General features: G+C 33.8%; 1 protein-coding gene across 1 annotated transcript in view; it reads left to right on the top strand.

Moving 5' to 3' along the window:
• Positions 1–2291: 2291 nt before the first annotated feature.
• The window catches only part of LOC124360177 (glutamate receptor ionotropic, kainate 2-like), a 28623-nt gene continuing 17829 nt past the window's right edge, over positions 2292–13085 (top strand). The window contains exons 1-3 of the mRNA XM_046813559.1: positions 2292–2782; positions 6794–6955; positions 10885–11069. Of these exons, the coding sequence (XP_046669515.1) occupies positions 2716–2782; positions 6794–6955; positions 10885–11069 (414 nt within the window). The 5' untranslated portion in view covers positions 2292–2715. The remainder of the gene's footprint in view (positions 2783–6793; positions 6956–10884; positions 11070–13085) is intronic.

The following is a 13085-nucleotide window of genomic DNA, read 5'->3' as shown; positions in this document are numbered from 1 at the left end:
TCTTATATAAATGTGTAATGAAGTTCCGAACATCTGCAGTTTCATTCACTTCGGTACTTTATTTATTTTAAAGGAATGTATGTTTAAATTGTTCAGCATTAATATTTAATATGAAATAAGTACGTTAATTTATCTTAGGTGTTTAATTTACACACGTATTAAATTTCATAACATAAGATTGACTTTATTAATATCTAAATAATAAAAGCATAACGCAATGTAGCAAAAATACTATGTAATATTACAATGCTGAGATTGTATTGAAAAGGGAGTCGGAGCGTCACATCGCGTCATTGCTAATTAATGACGTCATGCGCACGACCGACTAGTATTTGTCCAGCGTATAAGCACACCCTTGTATCGTTACTTCATGACTCATAGACTTTTAAAGTATGTGAATCAGTTACAAAGAAGCAGATTGTGTGATATTTTGAGCACAACGATTTATATTTGGCGCACCAAAAGACGGGTTCAGGCGTGGATACTCCACCTTCCAGACGGTGTATAGTCCTGTGACTAGGCTATATGATTGTATACTTTGTCTCTCTGAGATAAGGGCCCAGTAGCTTCTTCGGCTTTCGTTAAGTGTTTGATCTTATAGCCCACAGGCCAATAGCCAATTTGAATTCCAGAATCACATAACCTAGGTTTTCGTGAAGTAGACAGAGAAATTTCTCTTAGGGGAAAAATTGACCGGCTTTGGTGAGGGTCGAAATTGTAGATATCAAAATTATTTAAAATATCAAACGATCATTTTTTTCTTAGATGGAATTTTTTAGATTGTTGGAAAGTTGATATTTTCGCCCAAGTCGGCATTCGTTTGGTTTGTTGATACTCATTTTTTACTATAAGTATCAAGCAGGTCAAGCTAAAATAAATTGTAGAAAAAAATTACAATTTGAAGATTTTAACTCTCTATAAGAACCAACCTCCAGTTTTTGTCATCACCAAAACTACCACTGCAGACTTCTAATTTCCTTCTTAGGATTTATTCTTCTTTCGAGTTCACGAAAACCTATACAGGTCAAATTAGCTCTCGGCTTCTAGACTGATATTTCCATGACCTAACTCTTCGGAAATTAAATCACGTGTATCCTCTTCTGCCCCATCCTAGAGGCTCGGTTTCTCCGATTTATGAAACGATACTTCTCATCTGCTACCATTTCGCATGCATCCTTGTTATAATCTCGTCACTACTGATTAACTTAAACGTACTGCCGTGATAATTTATTAACTGTGTTATCTAATGATAAGGAAAAGGTAAATGGGAAGGATAAGTCCTATAAAGAGAAAACTAACCCTCGTGATGAGTTAAACTAACTAAATCCAATAAAAAATCAAAGCACTGGTTTCAGAACATGTTTACTACTGCAAAATCTTTTTAGGTTTTATGTATAAAAAATATTATTAAAATAACTTTTAAACTCATTAAAACACATGTTTTTATCACTACCGAGGTTGTACCATACAGTTTCTTATTTAATATCTTCAGGTGTGCATTTTAATAATCATCACAGTTTAAATATATTTTTTCTTCAATCATTTGAACAGGGCATATTATTTAAAATACATCAAGTACAGCATAAAAGAGCTCTTCTGTAAATTATTATTTTATATATATTTATATATATATATATATATATATATATATATATATATATATATGGTGTATATTGATTTGAAGAGTATTTAAAATAATGTGATTTGATATTTTGATATTTTTTCTGTAAAAGTCACGTTTTTTAACAGTACTTGATGTTCCTAAAATAAACTCTTAATTAAAAATATTTTAATTAATTATTTAATTAAAATAGTTGGTTTTTGAAAAAGAATCAAGAAGTTACTCAATTCTAAATTAAGTGCCGAATTAAAAACTCCCGTCGTGCGAATATAATTAGTTTGAAAATTTACAAATTTATTCATATCGAGACTTTGTATTGACCTTGTAATTGTACGATATTTTTTACCTAAGTCAAGGTGTTATTTTAATATGTAGCCATTGGTAAATACTTCCTTATGTTAAAAAAATACGAACTGTGTAACTTTAATTTTTGAGTTATGTTAATATAGAATTTGTGATAGTTTTAAAATGGAATTATAAATTAAAAATGCCTAAAACGAGTGTTCTTGGAGACCGCGCGTGCCGGAGCAGTGGCCGATCTGGAGGGTCGAGATTTATCAGATTTTACAAGATGCCAGAAATATCTGGGCGACTTGCAGCGGAAGCTTCTAGGTAGCGGCACGGTGAATGCTGGACCAGAGCCAACTGGAGATATGGTTCGTGGCACGCGTCTTTCCCAGCCGTTCACCACTATTTCTGGCCCTTTAGTTGGCTTTGGCAGCCTTCGGGTGATCGGCATTGTTCCCCACGTTGACACACCACCGGAAGGTGTCGGTCGCGATTGTTGAATGAAAAGACGAATCCGAGTCCGTGAATGCCTCGGCCGAGGAACCGTGCCAGAATAGGCGTTCCGTCGCCCCCGATGTGGGACTGCCGAGTGATTGTTGACTCGACGACGTTTACCGGCCTCTGTTTTGTTTATCACCGAAAGGAAACAATCTCGACTGGCCGAGTATTTGTTTAAACTGAATTGTTTGTTTGCAGTATTGCAATTCACGAAGTACGCTATGAGTTAACTTTCTTGTGCTAGTTGTTGAGCCGAGTGAGATGTTTAGTAGGACTCATTAGTTATTTGTGTAAGCTGTGATGTTATAATGTTGTTCATTTTCCTCTTGTTTGGGTGCACGTTGGCGTACTACAGTCCTAGTAAAATATGTTTAGGTGAGTTTACCATCATTTTAGTTTTTTTCGATGAATTTCGTAGATTAAATAAATATTTTATTATTTTTATAATTATATCGATCATGATTTATAATAACTTATTGATTAAATTGTGTGATGATTAACTCTATAATTTTAGTAATATTAATTTTCAGTTCAAATTGGCTTAAATCCAATCTAAAAATGTTCAGACTTAGATTTTAGAAGTATGAATGTTTATACATTCCGGGCCTAAATGTGCACTTTGGTTACATAAGAACGCAATCTGCACTGTACTCGTCTGTACCGTAGCATGCTCAAAAGGCCTTGAGTACTGATGGGTGCGCAATACATTTTAAAATATTATTATTAAATCATTATTATTATATCATAATGAAACAATTAATAGTATATAGAATTTTACTCAAAATTAAAGCTTAGCCTACTTGAGCCAAGAAATGCATTTAATTATTTTCTGAAAATTAATTCAAATGTAAAAATGAAATGACAAGAGTCGTTTACATTAAGCACTTAAACCATACTGGATTTATAAAATTAAAATATTAGCTATTGTGCTCTATACTACGAAATAATAAATTTATAGATGAAGTAATGCAAGCTATGGTGTTAATACATGTGGGTTAAATGAATTTGGATTCTTAAGTCCGGCGTAGGCTGTTACGACCAGTTTTGGTACTACTAAGGTTAAGGGCATGATGAGACAAATATGGTTTTCTTTGAAACTGAACTTTTTGAAATTTCTATTCAAAAGAAATGGATAAGTGTGACATCGATGCTGTAGTCACTGGGATACGGTCTACTCATGTAAATCTATCTGTGTCTAATTCGGGTTGAGCCTAATCCTTGGAAGATCCGAGGCACCCATTGCGGCCAACGACCGCCCGCGACGTGAAACCACTTTCGGTGTTTAACTTCAAATAAAAATATATTTACATCAGCTACAGCTCCCATTTGTTGCAATTTTGTAATTTACCCGGCCATTTTACAATCTGGTCGTTCCCTGTGCGGTAACTCTTGATAGAAATGTCCCATAGACTTTAAACTTGACTTGTATGTCCCTCTTTGCCAAGGAAGAACTTTAAAAGGTCAAAATTAAAAGTAAAATATTTCAACATATTTACTCTTGCATTATGGGTAACCATAGTTGCAACGAGAAGACCGCAGAATAAACAGATCTACAAATAAACAGAGTACAATCATACAACGTGTTATAATATAACATAGTAACACATTGATGAAGTTGGCATGTTCCATGTTTGTTAAGACTTTCGTTTCGTTCTGTCCTTGGGTACTCCACTGTATCGTCTTATTATGTTGTGACTCACATATTGGTATGTAATATCTATTTAATTACTCTGACATATAGAAACTCTCTCAATGCACTTAGCCACGATGACCTTTTCGCTTGCTACAAGAGTGATAGGATTTTCAGGACGGGAAAGGTTAGGAATAGATGTCACCTCCTGTCGAGATCCCATGAGGAAGGATAGCGGACTTTACATCTCAGTCATAGCATGTTAGAACATGTGGAGGTTGGCTCTGTTCCAGCCTCTTTCAGTCAGAGCGGGCGGAAAGGGTGCTCCCTCATGTTTGGACTTGCGACAGTTTTAAACACTAAGGGGACTCCACTCACTCCAACAGTCATCCTCTGCAGTAGACTAGACCTATCTATCCACCATTTTACCTCAATATCTCGATGTTTGCGGTCATTATTGTGCCGCTCCTGAACATTGGGTTGCCCAGATTTAAAAGACACATCGGTAAATGGCAGTTTAGGTTCAACTGGAATCTATAAGCCAGCCAGAAGTGAACTCTCCTGGAGGAAGATGTTGACCCATGGTGAAAACAATAATTCGGTTGCTCCGTAGCCAAGAGGTAATTCAAGTTCTACAACTATCCAAAACCGAGGACTCTCCAGGCTCGGCAGTAGGTAACAATATCAACATCGCTTAGTAATAAACCTCCAACAGTGAAGTTTAATGTTCTAATTCTTGAAGCATTTGTGAAGAGAATGACCACCCCAAACTACCCTGGTAGGGTAGTCCCAGAATCAATTTAGACGGTATAAGAACATAACCTATTTTTGTAGAAGTCGATAGAGAAGTTTAACTTGGGAAAGGAGTCGATCGGTAGTCGACTGGTTTTGTATGATGTCTAATGGAAGGACATCGAAAGAATTTAAAATACCCATTGATACATTTTTATATGTCATGTTTGCTAGCTTTACACACTTATAACCAACTGTAAGACACCTGAATAATAGTCACGTCTTCGTTAATCAACGAGATAAAGAGAATTTAAGTTATAATAGCCAAACTTCGCTATTTATTTCGTCAGTGTTACTGAACTACCTTATATTGACGAGTATAACTGTTAGTTTTACTCATTTAGTTTACTGTTACTGTTACTGTTACTGTTACTGTTAGTTTAAGCGTTCAGCTTAAACATGACCTGTAAAAATGGTATCGTTCGATCCTTTTGATTCTTTTATTCGAACCTCATGAAAACTAGCACTGTTAACGTTCGATTTCTTTCGATTTCCTCTATTGAGTGCACGAATAATTAGGTTGTGTGCTCGGAAAATAAATTAGCTCTCGGATCAATATGCCAAAACTGTATCTAACAAATGTATTTTTAAGTTTGAAAACTTTTGATGCAGCGCAGTGGCTGGCGTGTGAACCAAGGTTACGCTTAATTAAATCTGTCATACGTTTATATTGTCATATATCGAAAGCTGCTTGAATCTTTCATTAGCGGGTAAAATGAAAGGATTGATGGTTTAATAAGGCTCAGATTGACGCCAGTTTTGTTTAATAAATTCGTTGATAGCGATGTCAATCCTTTCATAAAATTATTGTCAATCCCAATGTGTAATAGTTTTCATCATATGTAACTCCTCATCAAGGACTTCCCAAACGATATCGAAGGCATGAGATAGTGTGAATGTTGAGTTTAGCTTCCAGTTCACCTTCCGCATGATGCAGCTTCCGCATGGTGCAGCTTCCGCATGGTGCAGCTTCCGACATCTGACGCTGCATTCTCATCGAGGCCACGTTACATAGGATAGCAGCCTATTGGGAATGCAATGTTTTCGCATTCAACAAAACTTCGATAGCCCGAAGGCAGCATTGAGGTTAAACCTACTCACGGGCTGCTTTCTTTCACTAGATGCATACGCTCAGCTGTGATTCTTAATTTTGTCTGAATTTAAGATTTAAACTTTTTGAAGCTACTGGCATGAAACCTTTAGAACTTGACTTTATTACATACAGGGTGATCAGTTCAAGATGTCCACCATTGGGATCTCAAAAAGTATTAATAAATCTCAGAAACGTTGCTTTATTTTTATGCTCATTACAATTACGTAGTTGAAATTTTAAAATTCTGTTGTCATTTTCCAATATGGGGGACTATTTTTAAATTTCTTATGGAAATCCTTATTTTTTAACGGATTTGGGTTTAACGTGAGCAATTCTAAGACTTGTCTTGGTGATAACAAAACCTTGACCGTTTAACCACAAGGAGCGCTGAAAGTTTCAGAGAGTCTTTTTTCGATAGTTATTAAAGAGGTGTGTTTTATCATTAGCATACAAAAGATCTGAACAGAGCAATATTTTTCAATTTAATGTATGAAAGCCGTTGCAATTTTGCAAATACTTTGTTTTAGACAAAAGATGTTCTTAAATTTCTGTTAAAGTAATTATTTATGATGAATTAAAGCAGGTTTTCAAACTGAGCTTCATTTTCATAAATACATGCATGCGCCCTCCTGTCCACGTCATTTAACAACTCGAACTAACGTGACATGTTGATTGTTATGAAAAATGTCACTTTGATGCGCGTTTCTTCAACCGTACCGTACTATTCTGTACACTGTTCGTCTAAAGTTTGCTGTAAAATGAATTCTTTTTGATATCCCAATGGTAGCTATCTTGAGTTGATCCCCCTGTATAAAGTAAGTGTTATTCGAATATCCTTTACTTTCCTCTGTACTTTATTTGTATTGTACAGGTGGACTTTTTGAAGATACGGAAATTGAAAAAGAAAAGGTGTTCAGGTATTCTGTTCAAAGATTAAATGAACACAATTTAGCAGCTGGGCTGCCTATGAATGTGTACACTTCTGCAGTGAAAACAGTTCCACGATATGATAGTTTTAAAGTTTCTAAGGCAGGTGAGTAACTTATACAATTAAATCTAATTAATACAGTATATTGTGTAAAAGTTAAATGAGCAAAAATAATGTTACAATTCTTTTAGTAAAATGACTTTACTATTTTATTAACCCAAAGAGAACAGTGATATAAAGTCTCGCTTCATTATATTTTCATAAAATTTATATAAAAGTTTGATTAGAGTGATGTTATCTTTCCAATCTAAAAATATTAATTTGTAATGTATATATGTATATAGTGCGGCATTGAGTATTTAGTAGAATAAGGGAAGTATGTGTGTAGGTGTCAGTAATGCGTGAATCACATTTATTGTAAGTGTACCAGAAAATAAATTAAATTTCTTAACACGTTCGCTACCAATGGCCACAAGGGCACTCTGTGGTGTGTGTGTGTGTGTGTGTGTGTGTGTGTGTGTGTGTGTGTGTGTGTGTGTGTGTGTGTGTGTGTGTGTGTGTGTGTGTGTGTGTGTGTGTGTGTGTGTGTGTGTGTGTGTGTGTGTGTGTGTGTGTGTGTGTGTGTGTGTGCCAACATTAGATACTGCGCCACTCGGTAGCAAAGTGTTAATATTGTATACTATATATAGCCAGAGTGGTGTCCACATTTAGTATATCTTACATTAAACTGTTGCCATACGCGATTTTAAATGAAAATATAACTTGAGTTATTTTAAAATTATACAGAAATAGGCTCAAAACCCAAATATAGATACGAGTTTTAAAACTGAGATTTGTTCAATGTTTCTGAAAAAGAATAAATCCTCAAAACTGCTGTAGTGATTTAGACGCAATTTATTCAATGTATAAATTAATACCCAATATTTCTTTAACCCATCTAATTTATGATCAATATTAATCCTGAAAAAGTGTAATTATTATGCAAATAAAGATAAAATAGAAAATAAGAACTTTCATTAATAGATGTACGTAGGCCTAATTAGGGAATCGCGATGAGAGTGCACAGTAGGCTTACACCCAAAAAGTAAGATAAGAAAATAAACATTCATTGGAGGTTTGAAACTCTTGTTACTTATATTTTTCACGAGTTAGTAGATTTTGGAAATCTAGATTTACTAAAATTATGTTTTTGTGGGAAAAATTAAACCATATTTTAGTTTAATTTGTGTATTTTAGTGAGGCATACATAGTAAGGCAAAGGTGTGGATCATAGATTACAATAAAATATTGTAATCTATGGTGTGGATTACCTTTATAAAAAGTTGATCAGTACAAAAAATAGTGTCAAATAACTTGAAGATCGTGTTGAGGGTAATCTTGTTCAGTACACTGACGATACTATGTTGTCTTGAACCCACGCTCTCTGGAATCTCTTTTAGGGATTGTATGGAGTAACTTAGACCAACTTCATTCATGGTTTTTAATTTAAAATCTCCAATTAACTGTCGATAAGACTAAGATTAGGAAACTTGACTAGGTGAATAAGTTTACGAGGTATTGCACTACGATGGGGATTCTCTCGCACATTCAGATAACGTATCGTTCTTGAGTATTAAAATAGATTCTAACCTAAGGTGGAATTCTTAAGTTGATCAGGTTTGAATTAGGCTTCCCAGGGTGCTCTATTGTCTTCGGCGTTGATTAAATTTCTTAAACAAAGACACTTTAAAAATTGTATATTTGGGACAAATTTATGCTACTCTCAACTTATAAAGTCATGATGTAGGTGACGACCTCAGATGAAGAGAAAGTTGTGAAAGATATTTCTTTGAAGGAGAATCTTAATTTTGACCTCCCTTTTTGTCTACTCTATTTCAATTTATGTTTTCAACTATAAAATCCTATTTCCACAATGTTCCCACAAGTGTAATATAAGAAACAAAACAGTTTATTAATTTCTAAACATATATTAAAACTTCTCCAAGAATCATTACTGTAATTTGAGGGCACAAATATTTAATGAATTGCCTGACTATAAAAACTGCCCTGACAATCAGCTTTTTAAATTCATGTTTGAATCCTTTCTATAAATGGTTAATTTTATAACGTATCAGAATTTGTTGACTGTTATTCAGTCTTATCATTTTCTTTAAATAATTGTATGTATGTTGATACTATTTAAAGAAGTAGTATTTTAATATATTGTGGCTATGTTGGAAACATTTTAATATGCCCAGGAACATAAAGTATTCTGTTCTATTCTAAAAATAAAGGCGTCTGGTATGGCGTGTCTCCAGGTGGGTGGCATTTGTATGAGCTTTCTTTAAATAAAGGAGAAGCCGATCCCCTTTTATACCTTATTCTGCCCGTCCTCATGGGCTACTGTCCTGTGCGAGGATCTTATCAAACAGAATAAGGGGAAGAGTCGATACAGTACTAGGTCGATGGTACTGATAAAAAGTGCAAGCCCCACAGACAGGATTCGAACCTGCACTATCTCTAAGTCCAACGTCTTAGACCGTTCGGCCATCGGCACTCCCTATGGCAACATTGGCGGCTATCTTGGATTTGGGTAGATTTTTTTATTGAGTAAGCTTTTAATGTGACACATTATTTTGACCTGCCTCATTCTCAGGAATACAAATGTGAAATTTGTTTTAAGATATCTTTATTTTTGTAGGAGTTACGATCTGATAAGTCTAACTGACAGGGTACGGCAAAAGTTGAGGTACCACTATAGATGTCAAACTGTGCACTTATACTAGCATGTAGGTGAGAACCATTGAAACTCATAGAAGCTGTGGCATCAGCCATCTAAAAATTTACCATCTTGAATTTAGGTAGAATGTTTTTATGGGAAGAGGGTCTCATTTGGTACATCCTTTTGAACTGAATATTAAGACAACAAATATTAAATTTGTTTTAAGATAGCTTTATTAGACTGCCGGTTAGACTTTAAAAGGCCACAGCCTTTACAAAAATAAAAATATCTTAAGCATATTTCACGTTTGTTGTCCTGAGAATGAAGCAGTTAATGTCTTGAAAATTGGAATGTCGACAAACGGGGGCGTAGTGGTGTGGAAATGAAATTCCCTTAGAATTTATGAGTGTTACTGTAATTGTCATGATTTTGTATTGTTAAAAAAAAGTCACTGGGAATTACTTTGTCAAACACATAAATAATTAATCACCTATTTCCTTCGATTTGTCATTTAGCAAATACCGTATTTACTTTTTATCTTAGACATGAGAACTAAATTTGTAATAAGCTTAAAAAATTTTGTCTATTTGTCTAGTTTTCATAATAAGTAATATTCTAAAAACATTAATTTCTAATTCAATATTCTTGAAATAACTGAGCCTAAGTATTCTAAAAATTAATGAATATTCGTCGGGAATACTGTTGAATATATTTCTATTTTGGGAATTAGACTTCTGACACCTGTTTACGTTGTCGGAGAAATTTACTGCCATATCTCTGCTGCTAAACATTAGTCATTTTATAATTTATATTTTTGTATTCGTTGGCTTACACTGTTCACGATTATTTCTATTTACATATTGATTTCTTTTATACAACTAAGAACAGTGTGATTCTATCAACATTTTTCTACCCGACCCAATTTCTAACCGGTCATGGCAACTTTCAAGCGTACTTATTTAAAATGGGTAAGTTAGAATGTCTCTATGGAGATGCGGATCACGAAGACGCCAAATGGATTATGGTTTTGTTCTTCTTCTGCAGAAGGTGGGAAAATGAAAGAAGGAGACTTGAGATTACCATAGGACACCATTGTTCAAAAACTTGTCTCTAACAGACATACTTGGAATACTCTCTCTGCCTATGTAGAGCGAGTACTGAAATCTAAGAAATGCCTGACATTGTAGGAGCCTAGTAGATAGATATATTAGATTGTGTTTCATGTTGAAGAACATAATTATTATTAGTGTAGTTAGCAAATAGAATAGTGGTAATAATCTAACAGAAACATTTTTAGCACAATTGTTCAAGCTATCAGAAGTTTTATTTATAGTGTGTGAACTGCTAAGTGAAGGGGTGGCAGGAGTGTTTGGTCCCCAGTCTCCAGACACGACAGATCATGTCCAGTCAGTGTGTGACACCAAGGAGATACCTCACGTGGAGCAGCGGTGGGACATCCGACAGCGGCGTGGTTCCTGCCTCATCAATCTTTACCCACACCCTTCATCGATCGCTAAGGTAAATGAAATGTTCTACTTTTTACAATATTAATCTCTGTAAAAATTAAGCCTTCCTGAGTTATTTCCATGGTTGAGTTTTATAAGGGGGAGGGGGGAGGGAAATTAGTAAATTTAGGTTCAGCGTTCAGCTTTCATAGCCGGCTGTAGTAAAATGACCTTTAATTTTCCTCCTTAAGATCAATGTTAAAAACCTCATACAGTTTTAAACTCTTTATTGGTAGTAGAATTTATATTTGTCTCATTTTAAAAGTATGATTAATAAACATCCAAACCCTTTTTAGTTTATCTTGTAAAGTTGGTAAATACCATGTTAATATTTAAATACTCTTTACATACCCTAGTTAAAGTTTAAAACTAAAAAATTGTGAAAACATAAAAAGCGGTTAAATGCTTAACTTTGATTACGCATTGTACCATTACATCTTTAAAAATGAGGTATCTCCATAATTCTTCGATGAAAAATAAAGGCGTAAAATTGTTTGAGGTTTACATTTATCTTATAAAACTATATCTAAAATGAAGGCTGAAATCAAGACTTCAACACAACAGCCTGCTCTTAAGATTGACAATAGGTTCTTTGAAGACACCAAGTTTAGTGATAAGCATATCCTTTTAATATAGAAAAATATATTATGGAGAAGGATCATGTGATCCTAGCAAAGTGCCACGAAATGTAAACTATAATAAAAAACAAGGAGTTGAATGACCTCGAATTAACTTAATGGAGAACAATTGAATGAAATCTTTCGCCTGAAATCTAGAAAGAAATTTTAAGTTTTGGTGACCTCTAAAACACTAATTTTCTGTTGTGACACTTGATTTTAGTATGTTTAGTATTGTGTTTCTTGATTTCTTCAAGTTAATCCTTGCTTAGCCTTAAGGGATTCGCATCTACAGGAGATAGAGCAAATTTTAAAAAATCACAATTTATGTATTGTAAGTTATCTTAACAAAATGTTGGTGGCACAATTTTAAGAATGGAAAAATAGAACACTGTATGAAGAAATATAGTGGCTACTCTCTTTTCACAGTCATCACTGAAGAAAAAGTGAAAAGCCCATGATAAGAAGTATGCTAATTTTATAATCCAGCAAAAGCCCACAAAAATACATACAAACCATTTCAGAGAGAGGAGTGTTGTTTGCTGAGGACAATGTGTACAAAAGTAGACTTTGATAACTGCATTTTAGAGTAGCAGACTATCAATATCTAAAATCTGGTATGAATTAAATTAAGAAATTATAATACGTAATGATAGTTCATATACTGTTTTAGTCTAATTTGCCGATTTAAACAATAAATTTCAATGTTTAAGGTCTGAATCAATACTCTTTTATTTTCATAAACATAGACATTGCTTGATATTAATAATAATATTTCCTTTATAAATTGAAATTTGAACACTTAAAATAATTTGATCAGATTAAATAGTTTAACAGTTTAGGGTGGTAATATATAGTTCCAGCTCTAACTTGATTTATATTCAAATTTTCATGAAAATATTGAAGCTGTATACAGCTACAATAAATCAGCATTTTTATTTTGTAATTTGCTGAAAATATTTGATTATTCTTTAGAAAAAATCATAAAACGTCCCTCTAAGCTTCAAACAAAGCCTGTTGACACGTTTAATTTAAATTACAAACTTAGGCTATTCACTTACCGATAATTGTAACAAAAGGAACAAACTTTTGTGATGGAAACAAAACATGAGTTTTTCATATAATTTATCAGAACCAAGTTGAGGAATCTTAAATAATAAAAAGATAAGTAATCCCAAATAATTTTCTTCAGAATTCCTAACAATTGGTATGTAAAACTGAATATCCTACAAATTTAGAATGCTTCCAAATTTTAATATTAAACATTAGCTCTGACCAGAAGTAATTTTTAACACTCTAACCACCACAGCTTACAGAAGCAGAGTATTAATACCAATCATAAAGTTACTGCACCACTTTATAAAATGCCAAGGATGATGGATGTTATATTATTGCTTAAAATTGAAACATGA

This window comes from Homalodisca vitripennis, chromosome 4 (genome assembly GCF_021130785.1).
Source record: "Homalodisca vitripennis isolate AUS2020 chromosome 4, UT_GWSS_2.1, whole genome shotgun sequence".
NCBI classification, from domain to species: Eukaryota; Metazoa; Arthropoda; class Insecta; order Hemiptera; family Cicadellidae; genus Homalodisca; species Homalodisca vitripennis.
This window is presented reverse-complemented; position numbering and strand designations above follow the sequence as displayed.